General features: G+C 45.0%; 1 protein-coding gene across 11 annotated transcripts in view; it reads right to left on the bottom strand.

The window, feature by feature from the left end:
- The window catches only part of LRCH3 (leucine rich repeats and calponin homology domain containing 3), a 151,216-nt gene extending 143,113 nt beyond the window's left edge, over nt 1-8,103 (bottom strand). For 8 of the 11 annotated variants that reach the window (XM_077487690.1, XM_077487686.1, XM_077487692.1 and 5 more), the window contains exon 1: nt 7,612-8,102. In XM_077487690.1, coding sequence (XP_077343816.1) covers nt 7,612-7,846 — 235 coding nt within the window. In that variant the 5' untranslated portion in view covers nt 7,847-8,102. Of the gene's footprint in view, nt 1-7,611 lie in introns of all 11 variants that reach the window. The other 3 variants (XM_077487687.1, XM_077487683.1, XM_077487682.1) reach the window with 1 other exon arrangement.
- Between the last annotated feature and the right edge of the window lie 14,151 nt (nt 8,104-22,254).

Here is a 22,254-nt window from a genome sequence, read left to right on the forward strand (position 1 = left end):
ACAAACAACCTCGTCACGTGACCGGCGTCTTCCTTCCGAAATCTCACGAGATTTCGGCATGACGGCGCCCCCCACGGATTCTCAGGAAGCATATAACAAAGCCAGGGAAAGGCGATAAACACGCCTACTCCCACGGGAGGAGAGCCCGGAAGTCAATATAATAATTTCTGCTAAAAGATAATTAGTGCATAATAATTTTTTTTTAATGGCCATTTCTGCATCTATTAAATTGGGGGTTGCTATGAATAGATCTGGCGCTATACCTATATATGGAAGTATGTCTCCAGGGACTTAATAGTGTAATAAATAGAAGTGTTACTTTAACCTAATATGTAAGTGACAATGTGCAATGTGCTGTTTTAGTATGAAATATATATAAGAAAAATGGGAATAAATAAGAATATTTGCCACAATAAATATTTGCCAGCGTGCTGGCTATAAAATAGAAATATGTGCAATGTGAGACATAAATTAGTGATCACTTCTTAATATCTGAAAGCATATAAGTACCCTAATCATGTACGGTGCTAGTGCTAGTTCTACTTAGTATTTTAGTGACAAATATGAAATATAAACATAAAATTAACCAAACTTTAAAATTTCAAGTGCACAAATGTGACGGTAGAATATATGCATGCAATAATAAAATAACAGAAAATATGTGATAGATGTCAGTACATCTAATGGAACGTGCCAAAAATTGGGGGTGATAAAAGGGTAAGAATAAAAATATTCAATGTTTATCCAAAAATATATAAAAAAGTAAAAGAGATAAAAATATATAAAAAAATATATAAAAAAGAAGAAGTCTTTGGTGCAGTGCAATTAATGGGGTTTTTCCGTGGATAAGAGGAGGGGATGTGATGGATCCAAATCTAATCTTCATGCATTGTGGACACTTCTAGGTTGTACTCTCACCAGAAAAATAACCCCATCCGGGGAGGATCAGCTTTCACAGTATGAGCTACTGTGTCGCTCTCTGGCTTGCTTCTGCTGGACTGCTGGAGATCCCTCGTTATTTCCAGGTGGAGTGTGCCACAGTGTGTATATGTTAAAAGAGAGGACCATCCATAGTGTGATACCGTATAAATCAATTTATTAAACAAATACTTAAAACTACTCACAATTGTAGATATAGGTAATGGCATAAAAGGTTGCTGTGTAAGAAGTAAGGAAGCTGCTGCGAGCGTTCCGTTCGGCTTCCACGCCGTCTGTGTTGAAAGTGTGTGTTCGATAAGCCACGCTAAGCCACGCCCTACGCGTTTCGTCATTGTGACGTCCCAGTGGCGAAACGCGTAGGGCGTGGCTTATCGAACACACACTTTCAACACAGACGGCGTGGAAGCCGAACGGAACGCTCGCAGCAGCTTCCTTACTTCTTACACAGCAACCTTTTATGCCATTACCTATATCTACAATTGTGAGTAGTTTTAAGTATTTGTTTAATAAATTGATTTATACGGTATCACACTATGGATGGTCCTCTCTTTTAACATATACACACTGTGGCACACTCCACCTGGAAATAACGAGGGATCTCCAGCAGTCCAGCAGAAGCAAGCCAGAGAGCGACACAGTAGCTCATACTGTGAAAGCTGATCCTCCCCGGATGGGGTTATTTTTCTGGTGAGAGTACAACCTAGAAGTGTCCACAATGCATGAAGATTAGATTTGGATCCATCACATCCCCTCCTCTTATCCACGGAAAAACCCCATTAATTGCACTGCACCAAAGACTTCTTGCTCTTTTTTATATATTTTTTTATATATTTTTATCTCTTTTACTTTTTTATATATTTTTGGATAAACATTGAATATTTTTATTCTTACCCTTTTATCACCCCCAATTTTTGGCACGTTCCATTAGATGTACTGACATCTATCACATATTTTCTGTTATTTTATTATTGCATGCATATATTCTACCGTCACATTTGTGCACTTGAAATTTTAAAGTTTGGTTAATTTTATGTTTATATTTCATATTTGTCACTAAAATACTAAGTAGAACTAGCACTAGCACCGTACATGATTAGGGTACTTATATGCTTTCAGATATTAAGAAGTGATCACTAATTTATGTCTCACATTGCACATATTTCTATTTTATAGCCAGCACGCTGGCAAATATTTATTGTGGCAAATATTCTTATTTATTCCCATTTTTCTTATATATATTTCATACTAGAACAGCACATTGCACATTGTCACTTACATATTAGGTTAAAGTAACACTTCTATTTATTACACTATTAAGTCCCTGGAGACATACTTCCATATATAGGTATAGCGCCAGATCTATTCATAGCAACCCCCAATTTAATATTCCCCACCCTACTAGGTGGATACTAATAGAGGCAGCTCCTACCTATTTTATCTCATTTTATTTTATATTTACATATAAGCTCCATAGCGCAACCTACCACCCTTATTCCATTTCTGCATCTATACTCCAAAGCGATTGGAAGAACATTAAGTTGCAATTTTGAGTACAAAACCGCTTTAAGACTAGTTAGGTTTAGCCTGGAATTCTAGCAGATAAACAATACCCAGGCTCAACTGCAAGTTCAGCTTCTGATGGTTGATGCTTTGGCTCTAGTGTTCCTGCACTTCAACAATCACATCCATAGTAAATTCAAGCTGGCAACTCAGTCTGTAAAATCGGAATCTTTATTGGCTACAAACTAAAACACACTGGTAACACGCTAACGCATTTCGACTAACAGCCTTCCTCATAGGCGAGTTTCAGTATGTAGCCAATAAAAGTTTGGATATTACAGACTACATCATGTTCCTGGTTTGAATTTACTGGTAGCCTGGCATTTTACTTTTACAGCCATCTTGGTTGCCCTCCTCAGAACTGCATGTCCCATAGTTCAAGGCACCAACATGCATCCATGGTGTTTACAAGCCTCTTCGTTACTTTGGAGGCAATCCTTGTGTGTTCTGCCCTCGAGCTGCCTGTGCATGTTGGTGCAGGCAGTGCCCCTACATCAACCTCTAGAATGCACAAACAGGTGGCTCTATAGGACCCTGCAAGACAAGCAGCTACCCTTACACTGCAAAGTGGGAGCCATGACGTGGGTACCAACCGATTCAGTAGCAGAAGGAAAAACATTATCACATCAAAGAGAAGCAAAGAACGCAAGTGCCTATACGAACAGTATAAATATAGACTTTGATATAACGTTAGGCGTATCTAAACCCAAGAAAAACTATTTAATATATTGCAGCTTAACGCTTCATTCACACCCAGGTGTGTTGGGATTGTGACAGAATTGCAGAACCTGCGACTGCAAAACGCACAACGAAGGCTCGGGTACCATTATTTTAAATGGTTCTGCAGCGGTTTATTGCATGGCAAACAGCATTGTGTGAAGCTTGTCCTCCAAAAAGGAGCAGGGGTTTCTTTTGTCAACAAGCTTCACACGCTCTGATTTGCTGCACAATAGTTGCCAAAGAAAATAATGGCACCTGAACCTGTGCTTTGCGATTGTAGTGCATTTTGAGTTTGCAGGCAGAATTGCAGTGATTCTGCCATGATCTCAAATCGCCAAGTGTGGATAGAGCCTAACACTCCTCTGCATGGAAAATTCTGTACAGAGGTGAACAGTGTTTTTTTTGTTTGTTTTTTCTCCACCTGTATGCACGTGCCTTAAAGTGGTCGTAAACCCCATTCAGGAAACCTGACCTGGGCACATCTATCTGTAGTGTTTACTTATCTCTCGCCAAACCTCTAAGCGTCATGTCTTTCTGCTGCTCCGTTCCTCTGTTATCAGCAAGTTTGCTGACACAGGAGATAAAAGCAGGCTGGAAATTTGTGTTGTGGAAGGAACTTGGAGACAAATAAGCAGAGATCTGGTCTATTCACAGTACAGCTCTGTAAGTTTCTTCGCTCCTCTGCTTATGTGGAAGGAGGTGTGTGCCACACCCAGTGCTGAAACAGGAAGAAACATTTGTAACACAAAGCTGAAGACAGCAGATATACATGTAAAACTTATGTAGGGAGATTGGTTTCAGCTCTGTGTATCATCTGAGGCTGTTCACGTCACTGGGTATAGGAGAAAAACCTCCACAGATAAAAGTATTCCTTTATGCTGCCAGTCTCACCAGTGATGATGCTGAATAGTTAGGGGAATGCGAGACGATCCCAATGGCACTGACATAGGAACACTGGAGCACAGCAAAGCAGGGAGGCTATAGATCAATGATTTTTTAATTTTTTTTAAATAAAAAAATATAATAAAAAATAAAATCGGTTTTATTTAAATCGATTTTTTTGATTTTCACATTTATTTTAATAAAATGCTTTTGGGGTAAAAAAAAAAATATATATAAAGATAGTTTTCTATTTAAGATACATTAATGATTTTGTTTATTCAGCATGAGGCTGTATATTCTGCAATATTCAATTTTTTTGTTAAACTCATTCAATGAATCCAAGCTCTGCAAGCTGAGATAACATGCACTGCACTGATGTATTCACACAATTGAATAGTAACCATGAGATAAAACAAAGTTCAGGTATATTCCTTTAGCCCATTGTTTTGCAAATCTATGTACACCACAAACTATATGATTGAATCGGTTCTGATATTGCTGTTTTACCTCACAGTTTTATTCTAAATAGGAAGCCTTGATTTTGTTTGCAAATATTAAAGATTCTATCTACCAGCAAGAATAATTCCTTATATTTACAGAGCACCTGTCATTTCAGATCCATCATGGTAGCGCTTATTAGCGGGCATCCACTCACCTTCTGCCACCACATCCTTCCCCTTGTTGTGTCACTGCCGCATCACCAGCTGTCTCATTAAAGTGAATGGGGCTGTCGGTGAGTAAACAGCGGGTCAGAGATGACAGTTGCTCTTTAAAAATTATTTAAATCAAGCCTTTTTTTACTAGCGATATAAATCCTGATTTAAATCAAATCAACCCTGCAGCAAAGTGTGCTAAACGGTCTATGTCAGACACAATTGCTTTTTAATTTTCCTAAACAATGAACAGTGAGATGTGACAGGTTGGTAGAACGCATTTTGCTCCAGAATGTCATATTGTTTTCATATATTCACCACAAATAACAGCCAGTGATCAGACTATTATACAGAATGATCCAAGATAGATTTCTGCAGGTAAAGGCGACCATTATAATCCGATTGAACATTCTCATTTAGACGCATCATACACATTACAATCTGACTGTACAATCTTCCCTTAGATCTACCAACAAGTACAATGTAAGGGCCTACCTGGACACAAATTGATGGGATTGAGTACCTACTCATATTACTTTTGGTAGATTGTACAAATATTGTATTGTCAGACTAACACGTATAGTGAGCCTTGGGTCTGCCATCAACTATGTAGTACAAGTGCCTGCCTGATTTAATGCAAACTGAATGCATGGTTTGTGGTTCTAAACCCAAAAACGTATACCCAGTGAAGCGAGTGGCTTCAGATGATACAAGATTAAACAAATCCTCCTACATAAGCTGTACCTGTTTATCTGCTGTCTCCTCTTCCCTACATTAATTCATTCATATTAACCGATTGTAAAGCTTGCCTGAGACGTCACAAAAAAAGGGGCGGGGAGCTAAAGTTACACTCAGAGCTCAGAGATGATTAGAGGACAGGGATTTACATAATCTGGCCAATCTGTATCCCATCAAACCAAATGAGATGACAGATCAAAGGAGATTGAAACATGTGTGGTGAACCTAAAGTGGTATTACAACCAACAGAAAACATTATATTGAAGCTTACCAGTTCTTTGATGTGGTGGCTGCATTTATTTTTCTAGTTTTTCTTTACGTTATTTTGCCCTGATCACCTGGCCAGCAAGTCTGTTTTTCAACAGAAAAGGCTGTCTAGCAGATTTACTAGTTAGCGTGTTGAGACAAACCATTTACCACAGACAGGGGTGTTTACAAATCAGATTATTTTTTTTATTCATGGAAACTCCATCCCAAAAGGAACAAAAGGGTTTGCTGTAACTGATCAGAACGTTTGAGCTGGAGTCTGGCTTCAATTCGTTAGTGTATTTAAATCTGCTAATAAAGCCAACACTCCCTTTCCCCCCCAGACTGAGAATGCTGCTGTCCCTTCTGTGCTCATTCCTCCAGAGTTGTGTCTCATTAATACATCCAACACTCCCATTCCACCGACTGACAGTGCTGCTGTCCTCATTCCTCCAGAGTCACAGCTCACTAATACATCAAACTCTCTCTCCTCCCCCAACTGACAATGCTGCTGTCCGCTGTGCCTCCTGTGCTCATTCCAAAGATGTGTCTCACTAATACACATTAATACTTCATATTCCCATCACACATATTCCTGGTATAAGCTCTCAAGATTTGGGTGCTGTAGCAACAACCAGCTGGATACTGGTTCAAGTCACAAAGTAGATATTTGCCAGCACACCAAGGATTGGCACAAAGTGGCATCCAAACAGGTAATTTATTGCATGATCACAACACATTTCGGAGTCACGCAGGACTACTTCGTCAGGCATGTGTTGCGCCTTTCTTGAGTTGTGATCATGCAATAAACTACCCGTTTGGACGCGGCTTTGTGCCAATCCTTGGTGTGCTGGCAAATATCTACGTTGTCACTCATATACATTAGACACACTGCTTTCTCCCCCAGACTTCTGCTGTCCCTCCTGTGCTCATTCCCCCAGAGTTGTGTCTCCCAAAGGCCCCTTTCACACTGGGGCAGGAGCAGCATCGGCGCTAAAACGGCTCTATTTTTAGCACCACTTTACCGTTGTTTTAGCTTCGGTATTCAACTAGTGGGGTGGTTTTACCCCCTGCTAGCAGCCAAGAAAGGGTTAAAACCACCGCAAAGAGCTACGGCAGCAGCGCTTTGCCGGCGATATAGCTGTGCTGCCCCATTGATTTCAATGGACAGGAGCGGTGTATGCTCCACTCCAAAAGATGCTGCTAGCAGGACTTTTTTTTTTTTTACCATCCGGCTAGCACACCGCTCCAGTGCGAAAGCCTTCGGGGTTTTCACATTGGAGACACAGCAGCGGCTCTTTCAGGGCGCTTTGCAGGCGCCATTTTTACCGCCGTATCCCCTGCAAAGTGCCCCAGCGTGAAAGGGGTCTAATACAGAAGGTGCGTCACTGGCTGGATCACCAGGTGAAACCAAAAAGAGAAAACTAATGCTGCCACCACATCTGATTAGTAAGATTACATTGTTGGGTTTAATGCCGCTTTAATGGCTGTCATACTTTGTTGCATCCCTTGCTGTCCCTCTGAAGAGTGATGCACAGTGCAGAGGGGGGTTAGCAAGCAATACGTCCCCTCCTCACTGGCCAGCACCACCGTGCTGAAACCATGCACATTACACATGGTTGTGGCACAGACCCATTCACGGGAACAAGTGGCAGTTGGCGGTATGAGCGGGCGCCCAATAAGACGGGTGTACACAACTTCACCCAGCCACTGTGGGCAGATTAAAGGGGGGCACGAAAATCACGACACAACCGCCCCACTTCATCAGCTATCCCTGTGATTGAGCCCTGAAGGAGATGGTACAATCAGACTGTATAGTGTATGGGCCTAGGACTGTCCAGTCAGTGACAGCTGGGCGGACACTCCCCCTTACCGGCCTGGGTGGTGTCACTGAGGTCCTGGCGGACGGCGCTCCGGGGAAACTCTCTCCATTTCCTGCCGCTCAGGTTCAGGGATCCGGTGACCGCCGCCTCCTCCAGAGCTCTCTCCAAGGAACGGTTCCAGGCGGCGGGGCCCGCACTGGGGGCGCTGGGCACACCGTGTCCGTTAAACACCGCCGCAGAATATCCGGGCACGGCCGAACTCTCGGCCAGTACCGTGGCCGCCATCACACCGACTCTGCACTGCGCCTGCGTTACCACACTGACGGGAAGCCACAGACAGGGGCGGGGACGGCTTGTATGCAGCGCTGTCTGTAAGGAGAGCCAGCAGCGCCCGCCTCCTCCCTCCCCTCTAGATGTGTGGCTGTGGTTACTGAAGATTGGGGGAAACTATTACTCATTGGTGACAGCGGGGAGCGCACAGGCCGCAGCACTAACACACCACAGCCTTCCTAGTGCCCCGGATGTGCGACTGAGCATGCGTAATATCGGCGGTGATGTCAGTTGGGAGGTCTGCCCACATCGCTATCATGACGTTAGAGATAACGCCTCGACATTTGCGACCGGAAGTGACGCGGTTGGCGTTTGCTGTAGAACTCTGTTGTAGTCGGAGTGATGATGGGGAAATCGGGGAAGCTGCGCCCCCTGCTGGCCGTTGTTCTGTCACATTCTCCAACCCGTCAAAAACTCCAACCACCTCACTTTCGGTTTATTTAACCACTTGCTTACAGGGCACTTAAACACCTTCCTGCCCAGACCAATTTTCAGCTTTCAGTGCTCTCACAATTTGAATGACAATTACTCAGTCATGCAACACTGTACCCAAATGAATTTTTTGTCCTTTTTTTCCCACAAATAGAGCTTTCTTTTGGTGGTATTTGATCACCTCTGGGGTTTTTATTTTTTGCGCTATAAATGAAAAAAGACCGAAAATTTTGAAAAAAAACGCATATTTCTTTGTTTCTGTGACAGAATTATGCAAATTATTAATTTTTCTTCATAAATTTTGGTCACAATTTATACTGCTACATGTCTTTGGTAAAAATAACCCAAATTAGTGGATATTATTTGGTCTTTGTGAAAGTTAGAGAGTCTACAAGCTGTGGTGCGAATCGCACAAAATTGATCACATCTGATGTACTGGTGGCCTATCTCGCTTCTTGTGACCCGAACAAGCCAGGAAAGTACAAATACCCCCCAAATGACCCCTTTTTGGAAAGTAGACATTCCAAGGTATTTAGTAAGAGGCATAGTGAGCTTTTTGATGTTGTCATTTTTTTCCCACAATTCTTTGCAAAATTAAGATTTTTCATTTTTTTTTTTTCTCCACAAAATTGTCATTGTAATAGGTTATTTCTCTCACGTGGCATGTGTATACCACAAATGACACCCCCCAAAAAATTCTGCTACTCCTCCTGAGTATTACAATACCACATGTGTGGGACTTTTTCACAGCCTGGCCACATAGAGAGGCCCAACATGCAGGTAGCGCCATCATGTGTTCTAGGAACATAAGTTACACATCTAACTTGTTGACTATTTATTACACTTTTGAAGCACCAGGACAATGACACGTGACACTGATGACAGATGGCACTGATACGTGGCAATGATGACAGGTGGCACTGATGACAGATGGCACTAATATGTGGCACTGATGACAGATGGCACTAATATGTGGCACTGATGACGCGTGGCACTTATACGTGGCACTGATGACACGTGGCACTAATACGTGGCACTGATGACACGTGGCACTGAAACGTGGCACCGATGACAGATGGCACTAATACGTGGCACTAATATGTGCCACCGATGACAGATGGCACTAATACATGGCACCGATGACGCGTGACACTGATGACAGATGGCACTGATAAGTGGCATTGATGACACGTGACACTGACAACAGATGGCACGTGACACTGACAGGTGGCACTGATGACAAATGGCACTGATACGTGGCACTGATGACAGATGGCACTATGTGGCACTGATGACACGTGGCACTGACGGCAGGTGGCACTGACGGCAGGTGGCACTGGGGGCAGGTGGCACTGGGGGCAGGTGGCACTGGGGGCAGGTGGCACTGACGGCAGGTGGCACTGGGGTGGATGGCACTGGGGGCAGGTAGCACTGGGGTGGATGGCACTGGGGGCAGGTAGCACTGGGGTGGATGGCACTGGGGGCAGGTAGCACTGGGGTGGATGGCACTAGGGGCAGGTAGCACTGGGGTGGATGGCACTAGGGGCAGGTAGCACTGGGGTGGATAGCACTGGGGTGGATGGCACTGGGGGCAGGTAGCACTGGGGTGGATGGCACTGGGGCAGATGGCACTGCTGGGGGCGGATGGCACTGCTGGGGGCGGATGGCACTTTTTATTTCATTTTTTTAATTTATTTTTTTTCCACAATCAGAACGGCTGCCGCTGCAGCCGTTCATCTCTCCCCTCTCGCACTGTCTGTGCGAGGAAGGAGAGCGGCGCTGCGAGATGATCTCATATGTTTACATATGAGATCATCTCCCATTGGACACGCCGATCACGCTGTAAACGGCCGCTGTGATTGGCCGTTTACAGCGATCTGTGTTTGCCTGTCCCCGGGGGACACGGCGAACACAGAACTTCCGCGATGCGCGCCCGCGGCGGCGCGCATTGCGGAAGTAAACATCAGGCCGTCCAGGGACGACCGCCCGAACGAACGCGCCTGCTCTACGGCCGTCATTCGGCTATAGGGCGGGCGCGAGGAGGTTAAAGTGTTTGTAAACCCTTACAACACACTTTGACCTACAGGTAAGCCTAGATTAAGGCTTACCTGTAGGTCCAAGAAATATCTCCTAAACCTATACGGTTTAGGAGATATTTGCCCGAAGACAGGCACCGTTGTCTACGGCGCATGCGGCGCACTGAGCGCGGCATTTCCAAGAACAGAGCTGCCGCGCGTGTTGGCTCCCGTGCGCATGCGCGGGAGTGACGGCTTCGCCAAATGACAGCAGCGGAGCTGCGAGACCCCACCGACAACATTGATGTGCCGGACTACAGGGGACAGCGGTGACATCGCTGGCTCCTGTGTCAGGTAAGTGACACATAATGGACTACTATGCGATGCATAGTAGTCCATTATGCTTTGCCTTTGCAGGGAATGAAAGAGGAAGTAAACTCATCTGGGTTTACTTCCTCTTTAAAGTGGAGTTCCACCCTTAAGTGGAACTTCCGCTCATCTGATTCCTCCCCCCTTTCCGGTGCCACAATTGGGACCTTTCAGGGGGTAAAGGGGGTGCAGATACCTGTATAATCCAAGTATCTGCACCCTCTTCCCCCTAGCTGCAGATGGCACCCCCACCACCGTTGTGATCTGGGAAACACACAGTTCCCAGAACACAGCAGGGACCAGTAAAGACGCGCATGTGCAGTAGGGAACCGGTCAGTGAAGCCACAACGCTTCACTTCCTGATTCGCTGACCAAGGATGACGGCGGGGGCAGCGATTGCTCATCATCTGCTGCCGACATCGCTGGCACCATGGACAGGTAAGTGTACATTTATTAAAAGTCAGCAGCTGCAGTATTTGCATAGTTGCCAACATTGTAAAAAAAAATAAAAAAATTCAGGACACTTTTTTGACAGTAGGCGGAGTTGTATTATAATTAGGGGACGGGGTATGCGGTTATAGGTGTGGCATAGAAAAAGGTGAAAATGTGGCACGCCGCTGCAAAGTATGGACGTGGTTTATGTAAAATAGTGGGCGTGGCTTACATGGCCGTGGCTAGAGTCTGAGATGAATGCGGGATGGAGAGGGAAAGGGGGGGGAGGGATGGAGGGACAGCCGCCCCTGATCCTACACAACAATAGCAATATGTGTTTTCCAGAGTTTGACAATCAGCAGATAAAGATACTCCAAATACCTGGTGTTAGCACTTCAATCATCCCGGCACCATGATTGTTATGGTGTCAGGATGATTGAAGCACATTATTTCTATTATTACATTGTAATATAAAATGAAATCATTCAACTCACCATAAAGCAGAATCAGTGGCAGCCCTGAGCGCATCACTAGCCACGTTGCCTGCCATCAGGTGCCCCCAGCAGAGTCCCTCCTTACATCAGGTGCCCCATCAGAGCAGCTTTCCTCACATGTCTCCATCAGCGGAGCCCCTCCTTACATCTGGTGTCCCCATCAGTCCTCCTAACATCTGGTGCCCCTCTGACATCCAGGCTGGCCCCCTCTGACATCCAGACTGGCCCCCCGACAACCAGACTGGCCCCTCTGACATCCAGACTGCCCCCCGACATCCAGACTCACTGGCCCCCAACATCCAGACTCACTGGCCCCCGACATCCTCCAGATGCCATCGTTGCCGTGCGGAAAGAATTTGAACTTCGGCATCGCCCACCTTCCATGCACTTCACAGACACTGGCAGCGGGGTTGGGCGGCGCTGCAGCATCTCTATTGAAGACCAGCTTCTGCTCTTCGTTAAAATGGCAGCCGGCGGAGACATTGTCTCCGCCGGCCGCAGACCTCTAGCGGCCGGCGGTGAAAAACGGGGACAAACCAAATTTCCCAGGACAAAATTAAATTGGGAGAAAGGTCCTAATCCCGGGAATGTCCCGGGAAATTCGGGACACTTGGCAACTATGTATTTGTAGCTGCTGACTTTTAATAATATATATTTTTTTTAAGGTGGAGCTCCGCTTTAAACCATCTATAATTGGAGCCTACCTCCTGACATTTTGAGATGAGAATGAGGGACACCTACTGCCAAAGGCATATAGGCATATGAAACTTGAGATATGTTGGTATTGCGCTGCCCCTATATTAAATAACCCTCCGAGGGTGATAAGTATAATGCCTAGTTACATAAATCAATAGTGTAATATAAAAATATATGTATGAATGTCTACTGAATAATATCAAAAAGTGCAAAGTGCTACATTAAATAAAATAAAATAAACACACCACAGAGGTGATAGAATCCAAATAAATGAAAATCAAGTGAACAAAGGTAAGTGACTAAAAACAGTCTCTTAAAGCGGGAGTCCGCCGGGACTCCGCGTTTTTTTTTTTTTTTTTTAAAGCCAGCAGCTACAAATACTGCAGCTGCTGACTTTTAAAATAGTGACACTTACCTGTCCAGCGCGCCCGCGATGTTGGCACCCGAAGCCGATCTCTAGATCGTCTCTCGGGTGCTGCCACCGCCATCTTGGGTATGGGAATCAGGAAATGGAGCCTTTCGGCTTCATTTCCCGGTTCCCTACTGCGCATGCGCGAGTCCCGCTGCGCAATAAGGACGGTCCCCGCTGCCTCTGGGATCTGTGTGTTTCCCAGCAGGCAGCGGGGCACTTGCAGAAAGGGGCGGGCACTTGCGGAAAGGGGCGTAATCTACGCCCCTTTCCGCATAGAGCTATCCCGGAAGTGGGTGCAGATACCTGTACTGTACAGGTATCTGCACCCCCCTCCCCCCTGAAAGGTGCCAATTGTGGCGCCGGAGGGGGGGAGGGTTCCGATGAGCGGAAGGTCCACTTTAGGGTGGACCTCCGCTTTAAAAATTACTATTTTGATAAAGTGCAGAGAAAATGCAAAAAAAAAAAAAGTAAACGCACTACAGAGTCAATTGAAAACCTCCACGGAAACACAACTGCTTCAATTGAGTGCAAAGCCAAAAAACAGTGAATTGATCATAAAGTGCCAAGTGCGTCTTATAAATGTGCAAATAAGTAAACACTCTCCAGAGGTGATATAAGTGAACCACCCTAATAATAAACAAATGATATACAAGAAAATAAGAAAAAGTATACCTAGACCAAAAAGAGGGTACCCTCCCCTGATCACATGGAAATAAACTTTAGAATTAACCACCTCAATACAGTGCAGTTACACCCCCTTCCTGACCAGACCAATTTTCAGCTTTCAGCGCTCTCACACTTTGAATGACAATTACTCAGTCATCCAACACTGTATCCATATGAAACTTGCGTCCTTTTTTCCACACAAATAGAGCTTTCTTTTAGTGATATTTAATCACTAGTGGGTTTTTTATTTTTTGTGCTATAAATAAAATAAAACGTAAATTTTGTGAAAAAAAATGCCTTTTTCTTTGTTTCTGTCATAAATTTTTGCTAATTAGTAATTTTTCTTCATAAATTTTGGCCAAAATTTATACTGCTACATATCTTTGGTAAAAATAACCCACATTAGTATATATTATTTGGTCTTTGTGAAAGTTATAGAGTCTACAAACTATGGTGCCAATCGCTGAAAATTGATCACTTCTGATCAGGCCTTCAGTACATCAGGTGTACCTCATTTCTTGAGACACTAACAAGTCAGGAAAGTACAAATACCCCCCAAATGACCCTTTTTTACAAAGTAGACATCCCAAGGTATTAAGTAAGTAGCATGGTGAGTTTTTTTAAGTTGTCATTTTTTCCCACAATTCTTTGCAAAATGAAGATTTTTTATTTTTTTTTATTTTTTTTTACTAAATTGTCATATTATCAGGTTATTTCTCACACACAGCATATGCATACAACAAATTACACCCCAAAATACATTCTGCTACTCTTCCCGAGTACGGCGATACCACATGTGTAGGACTTTTACACAGCCTGGCCACATACAGAGCACTAACATTGATGTAGTACCTTCAGACGTTCTACGAGCAAAAATTACGCATCTCATTTCTCAACCACCTATTACACTTTTGAAGGCCCTGGACAATGGAATTTCCCATAAAATTACCCCATTTTGGAAAGCAAACACCCCAACGTATAATCTGTGAGGCATAATGAGTCTTTTGAACGGTTCATTTTTTTCCAGAAGTTTTTGGAATATGTGGAAAAAAATTAAAACGCATTTTTTTTTACACAAAATTGTCAATGTATAAGATATTTCTAACACATAGCATGTATATAGCAAAAATTACACCCCAAAATACATTCTGCTACTCCTCCCGAGTATGGCGATACCACATGTGTAGGACTTTTACACAGCCTGGCCACATAGAGAGGCCGAACATTGAAGTAGTACGTTCAGGCGTTCTAGGAGCATAAATGACACATCTCATTTCATTCCTACCCATCACACTTTTGAAGGTCCTGGACCACCAGGACAGTGAAATTACCCACAAAATGACCCCATTTTGGAAAGCAAACACCCCAACGTATATTCTATGAGACATGGGCTGCAAATAGGTACTCGGGTACTCTGATGGCCTGGTGACAGGTACTCGGGTACTCTGATGGTCTGGTGACAGGTACTCGGGTACTCTGATGGTCTGGTGACAGGTACTCGGGTACTCTGATGGCCTGGTGGCAGGTACTCGGGTACTCTGATGGCCTGGTGACAGGTACTCGGGTACTCTGATGGCCTGGTGACAGATACTCGGGTACTCTGATGGCCTGGTGACAGGTACTCGGGTACTCTGATGGCCTGGTGACAGGTACTCGGGTACTTTGATGGCCTGGTGACAGGTACTCTGATGGTTTGGTGACTGGTATTTGGGTACTCTGAAGGGCGGTGACAGGTACTCGGGTACTCAGATGGACTGTGACAGGTACTCTGGTACACAGATGGACTGGAACAGGTACTCGGGTACTCAGATGGGCTGTGACAGGTACTCGGGTACCCTGATGGACTGTGACAGGTACTCGGTACTCTAATGAACTGTGACAGGTACTCGGTACTCTAATGGACTGTGACAGGTACTCGGGTACTCTAATGGACTGTGAAAGGTACTCGGTACTCTAATGGACTGTGACAGGTACTCGGGTACCCTGATGGACTGTGACAGGTACTCGGGTACCCTGATGGACTGTGACAGGTACTCGGTACTCTAATGGACTGTGACAGGTACTCGGGTACCCTGATGGGCCGTGACAGGTACTCAGGTACCCTGATGGGCCGTGACAGGTACTCCGGTACCCTGATGGGCCGTGACAGGTACTCGGGTACCCTGATGTGCCGTGACAGGTACTTGGGTACTCTGATGTGCCGTGACAGGTACTCGGGTACTCTGATGTGCCGTGACAGGTACTCGGGTACTCTGATGGGCTGTGACAGGTACTCGGGTACTCTGATGGGCTGTGACAGGTACTCGGGTACTCAGATGAACTGTGACAGGTACTCGGGTACTCTGATGGGCTGACAGGTACTCTGATGGGCTGTGACAGGTACTCGGGTACTCTGGTGTGCTGTGACAGGTACTCGGGTACCCTGATGGACCGTGACAGGTACTCGGGTACTCTGATGGACCGTGACAGGTACTCGGGTACTCTGATGGACCGTGACAGGTACTCGGGTACTCTGATGGCCCTTGACAGGTACGCGGGTACTCTGATGGGCCGTGACAGGTACACGGGTACTCTGATGTGCCGTGACAGATACTTGGGTACTCTGATGGACTGTGACAGATACTCGGGTACTCTGATGGACTGTGACAGGTACTCGGGTCTTTTGATGGATTGTGACAGGTACTCAGGTACTCTGATGGCCTGTGACAGGTACTCTGGTACTCTGATGGACTGTGACAGGTACTCAAATACTCTGATGGACTGTGACAGGTACTCTGATGGACTGTGATTGACAGGTACTATGAGGGGTGGTGACAGGTCCTCTTTATTGGGGGGGGGGCAATCAGTATGATTGGTGTACACTGTATGCGGTAACGAGATGTTACCGCAATCTCCTCCTCACACACGATCGGTGTGTGAGGAGGAGAATCCGGTAACATCCCGTTACCGCAGTTTGTTTACATTTTTGTGATCGGCTGTGAAAGGATCACAGCCGATCACGTGGGTAAACAGCCGGCCAATGGCTGTTTACCAGCGTCGGTGACGAGCAGTGTTCCCGGGGAACACGCCGCCACCGACGTGCACGCGCTCACGATCGCGCGCATGCGCCGTGCACGTTTGGGGTGTGACCATCTGTGATCGGCCGTGACTTCATCACGGCCGATCACGTGGTAAACAGCCATAACGAATGGCTGTTCACCCCCTTCGGTGGCGAGCGGTGTCTCCGTCACACGCCGCCACCGAAGAAACAGGAATGCGCGCGCTCGATCGCGCGCATTCCCTGTTTAAACGGGAGGCCGTCATATGACGGCCTCCCGCCACAATAGGTGCGCCGCCTGGCCGTCATTTGACGGCCGGCGGTCAGCAACTAGTTAAACAAAAAATATATATAGTAGTAAACGCACTACAGAGCCGGCTGTAACATACGTTATATCAGAATGAATCCGGCCTCTATAGATTAAATATACATATTGAAATCCATCAAAAATAAAAAAAATAAAAATATATAAATATTCAAGTCCATAAATAAACAACAGTCTCCTTTAAGTGCAAGTGCTTTGTGCAAACTTGTGCAAATTCAACTGAGGTGTGGATCTCCCAGTGCTTAATCCCGCTGTGATCACACTTTAGTGGGCAGTGGCCCCTTACCTATAGCAAGGAGGGATTTGCATAGAGGTATATAGATTTCTTTATATGTCTTCTCTCCTGGTAAATTCGGTCACCTTCTCCTTTAAATTTTATTCTTATTGCTCCATAGGACCCAATAGATTAATAGATAGGGAATACCATAGTGTAGTATTTCACAAATAGCATTTATTAAAAATTTTCATACACAGGGTACTCACACATTAATAGATAGAAAAAAGCCCTTTTCTAGTAATCAGCAGAAAAGTGCATCCACAGTCAGCTTCCTTCCCATCCCTATGTGTGACATCACATCACATCAGGGGAATGTGAATCCCCTGATGAAGTCACGTGATGTGATGTCACGCGTAGGGATGGGAAAGAAGCTGACTGTGGATGCACTTTTCTGCTGATTACTAGAAAAAGGCTTTTTTCAAGTACCTACAGGCAAGCCTTAATATAGCTTTACTTATAGGTAAAAGTGGTTGTACAGGGTTTATAACCACTGTAACCACTTAAGGACCGCCGCATGGCAATGTACGTCGGTGCAATGTCACCGACAGGCACAAGCACGTACATGTACGTGCTCGCCTTCCAGCGGGTGGGGGGTCCGATCGGACCCCCTCCCACTGGATGCGGCAGTCCGTTTCGCTGCAGGAGTGATCCGGGATGAGGGGATGGCCGATGGTTTCTGGCCATCCCCTTTCGAGCGCTCCTGGCGAATGAGAAGCTTCCCCCGCTGTGTATAGTAAACACAGGCAGGGAGGAAGTGATGTCATTCTCCTTGGGGCGGTCTTTTTGACCGGACTATGAGGAGAACACTGAAAGTAAGTGTGCACCAACAATACACTGACATGTAGGTACACATAGGTACACCCCCTAATTGCCCCTAGTTAACCCTTTCACCCCCTTTTGCCAGTGTCACTAAGCAATAATTTTTCTGATCGCTGCATTAGTGTCATTGGTGCCGCTAAGTAGCTAGTTATTTTTTTAGGTTCACCGCCAGGTTTTTATAGTGCTAGGTACCCCGATATGCCACACATTAACGGGTTTAACCCCCTGATTGCCCCTAGTTAACCCTTTCACCCCATTTTGCCAGTATCACTAAGCGATCGTTTTTCTGATCGCTGCATTAGTGTCACTGGTGCCGTTAGGTAGCTAGTTATTTTTTTTAGGTTCACCGCCAGGTTTTTATAGCGCTAGGTACCCCCCGATATACTACCCAATAATGGCTTTAACCCCCTGATTGCCCCTAGTTAGCCCTTTCACCCCCTTTTGCCAGTGTCACTAAGCGATCATTTTTCTGATTGCTGCATTAGTCTCACTAGTTTTTGCTAGGTAGCTAGTTATTTTTTTAGGTTCACCGGTTTTTATAGCACTAGGTACCCCCATATACTACCCAATAATGGTTTTAACCCCCTGATTGCTCCTAGTTAACCCTTTCACCAGCGATCACCATATAAGTGTCACTGGTGACGCTGGTTAGCCAGTTAGTTATTTAGGTTCCCCGTCAGGTTTTTATATAGCGCCAGGGACCCCCATATACTACCTAATAAAAATTTGAACCCCCTGATTGCCCCTAGTTAACCCTTTCATCAGTGATCACCGTATAAGTGTTATGGGTGACTCTGGTTAGTTAGTTTGCTTTTTATAGCATCAGGGCACCCACCATTTATTACCCAATAAAGGTTTAACCCCCTGATCACCCAGCGGGTGATATCAATTAGGTTTTAGGGTCAGGGTCTGCGTCGCCCCAGGCAGCGCTAGGTTAGTGCCAGTACCGCTAACACCCAGGCGCACAGCATACACCTCCCGTAGTGGTATAGAATCTGAAGAGATCAATATCTGACTGATCAGATCTATACTAGCGTCCCCAGCAGTTTAGGGTTCCAAAAAAACGCATTGTTAGCAGGATCAGCCCAGATACCTGCTAGCACCTGCGTTTTGCCCCTCCGCCCAGCCCACCCAAGTGCAGTATCGATCGATCACTGTCACTTACAAAACACTAAATACATAACTGCAGCGTTCGCAGAGTCAGGCCTGATCCCGGCGATCGTTAACAGTTTTTTTTGGTAGCATTTTATATTTAAATCCGAAAGGCAGTGCTTGGTTTTCGGGGTCCCGTACGTGGCTAGGCTCCCAAAAAGTCCCCCACATGTGGTATCCCCGTACTCGGTAGAAGCAGCAGAATTTATTTTGGGGTGTAATTTCACTTATGCCCATAGCATGTGTGAGCAATATATCATTTAGTGACAACTTTGTGAAAAAAAAAAAATTGTAATATTCCTGCAACTTGTGGCAAAATATAAAATATTTCATGGACTCAACATGCCTCTCAGTAAATATCTTGGGGTGTCTACTTTCCAAAATGGGGTCATTTGGGGGGGTTTTGTGCTATTTTGGCATTTTATGGCCTTCGAAACTGTGATAGGTAGTGAGGAGTGAAATCAAAAATTTGCACCCTTAGAAATCTTGAAGGCAGTGATTGGTTTTCGGGGTGCTGTACGCGGCTAGACTCCCAAAAAGTCCCACATATGTGGTATCCTCGTACTCAGGAGAAGCAGTAGAATATATTTTGGGGTGCACTTCCACATTTATCTATGGCATGTGTGAGCAATATATAATTTAGTGACAACTTTATGTAAACTTTTTTTTTTTGTGTCATTATTCAATCACTTGGGACAAAAAAAAAAATATTCAATGGGCTCAACATGCCCCTCAGCAATTTCCTTGGGGTGTCTACTTTCCAAAATGGGGTCATTTGGGGGGGTTTGTACTGCCCTGCCATTTTAGCACCTCAAGAAATGAGATAGGCAGTCATAAATTAAAAGCTGTGTAAATTCCAGAAAATGTACTCTAGTTTGTAGACGCTATAACTTTTGCGCAAACCAATAAATATACGCTTATTGACATTTTTTTTTACTAAAGACATGTGGCTGAATAAAATTTGCCCTAAATGTATGACTAAAATTGAGTTTATTCGATTTTTCTTATAACAAAAAGTAGAAAATATATTTTTTTTTGCTCATTTTTTGGGGTGTGTTTTGTGTGTAAACTTACCACAACAACATTATTGTATTTTTTATATTTTGATTTTCTTTTTTAATCTACAGGAGGTTGTTTAGTGTTGGTACCCCTTGTTATTCATGTCACTTTTTTGGGGGAAATGTACCTGCCTGTAGGGATGGCTGAACGGTTCGCCCGCCCAATCGGCGGACTATTGCCGCCGTTCGCCCGGTGGACTTCTGTGTTTACTGTGTAAAAGAACTTTGACCTATGATGACACATCCATCATGGGGTAAAGGACAGCCAATTGAGACATTACAGCACATGGACACTTGGACATTCCCCCTAACTTATAAATAGACCCGATCCGGCGGCCATTTTACATTCTTTCTTCTGTCACTATAGGGAGAGGTTGCTGTGTGGAGCAGGGAGAGACTGCAGTGACCCAAATCGCTAGCTATTAGGTCCACAAAAGTTCTTTTCAGGACTGGTATGGTATAGGTGTTAGGTGTAGTTCAGGATATAGGTTTGAGGCACTGCTGTGCTAGTGATTGTTGCAGTAGCCTGTCTTTTGTCAGTGTAGAGAGAGGGACAGGATGCTGTGTGCAGCAGGGACAGTCAGTTTAATCATTAGCTGTTACTATTAGATCCACAAAAGTCCTTTTCAGGACTGGTATGGTAAAGTAGTACAGGATATAGTTTTGAGTGCTATTCAAGTTATTGTTCCAGCAGCCTGTGTTTTGTCAGTTTAAATAGGGACAGGCGGGAAGCTGTGTGTGGCAGTGAGGGACAGTCAGTTTAATCAGTAGCTGTTACTATTAAGTCCACAAAGGTTCTTTTCAGGACTGGTATGGTAATAGGCTTGTACACATATAAAATTCTTTCTTCCAAATATAGAAAGAATATTATACTTGACTGCTGCCCTTCTGCTGCAGTAGTCCTTTATCAGTATAGGGACTGAGGTACAGTCTGCTAATCATTCACAACCTACTAGTTCCACAAAGGTCCTTATAAGGACTGGCAAGTACATAGGGTTGAGTGAGGTACAGTCTGCTATTCCTTAAGGACTGGTATAGGTCCACAATATATAGGGTTGAGGTGCACTACTGCTGACTGCTGCCCTTCTGCTGCAGTAGTCCTTTATCAATATAGGGACTGAGGTACAGTCTGCTAATCATTCACAACCTACTAGTTCCACAAAGGTCCTTATAAGGACTGGTAAGGTATAGGGTACTACAGTACATAGGGTTGAGTGAGGTACAGTCTGCTATTCCTTAAGGACTGGTATAGGTCCACAATATATAGGGTTGAGGTGCACTACTGCTGACTGCTGCCCTTCTGCTGCAGTAGTCCTTTATCAGTATAGGGACTGAGGTACAGTCTGCTAATCATTCACAACCTACTAGTTCCACAAAGGTCCTTATAAGGACGGGTAAGGTATAGGGTACTACAGTACATAGGGTTGAGTGAGGTACAGTCTGCTATTCCTTAAGGACTGGTATAGGTCCACAATATTTATAGTTGAGGTGCACTACTGCTGACTGCTGCCCTATACTGCAGCAGTCCTTTATCAGTATAGGGACTGAGGTACAGTCTGCTAATCATTCACAACCTACTAGTTCCACAAAGGTCCTTATAAGGAGTGGTAAGGTATAGGGTACTACAGTACATAGGGTTGAGTGAGGTACAGTCTGCTATTCCTTAAGGACTGGTATAGGTCTACAATATATAGGGTTGAGGTTCACTACTGCTGACTGCTGCCCTATTCTGCAGCAGTCCTTTATCAGTATAGGGACTGAGAGTTTTGTCACAGGGTCATTTAAAAATTAAAAAAATGACAGGCAGAGGAAGAGGCAGGCCCTTCCGCAGGGGTGGTAGGGGTAGGGCAAGAGCAACAGGCTTGAGCCAAAGTGGGAAGTTGCAGAAGGTGCGTTCAATTACTTTAAAGGATGCACCAGACATGGTTGAGTGGCTCACTCAGCCTTACTCTTCTGCACCCTCCTCATCCTCTCGATCTGCACCCTCTTCTTCACTCTCTGCTATGTGCACCCCCAAAGACACTACCACCAACAACACCACCACCACCACATACCTTCCGCTTAAGTCACAGGAATTATTTTCCGATCCATATCAAGACATTTCTGATGCACAGCCACTCTTGGCATTGGATCAGGAAGAGGAGGTAGCAACAACCGCCACTCAGCAGTCTGACGACAG

This window comes from Lithobates pipiens, unplaced genomic scaffold (assembly GCF_037356315.1).
Source record: "Lithobates pipiens isolate NorthernLeopardFrog02 unplaced genomic scaffold, aLitPip1_a1.2 Scaffold_18, whole genome shotgun sequence".
NCBI classification, from domain to species: domain Eukaryota; kingdom Metazoa; phylum Chordata; class Amphibia; order Anura; family Ranidae; genus Lithobates; species Lithobates pipiens.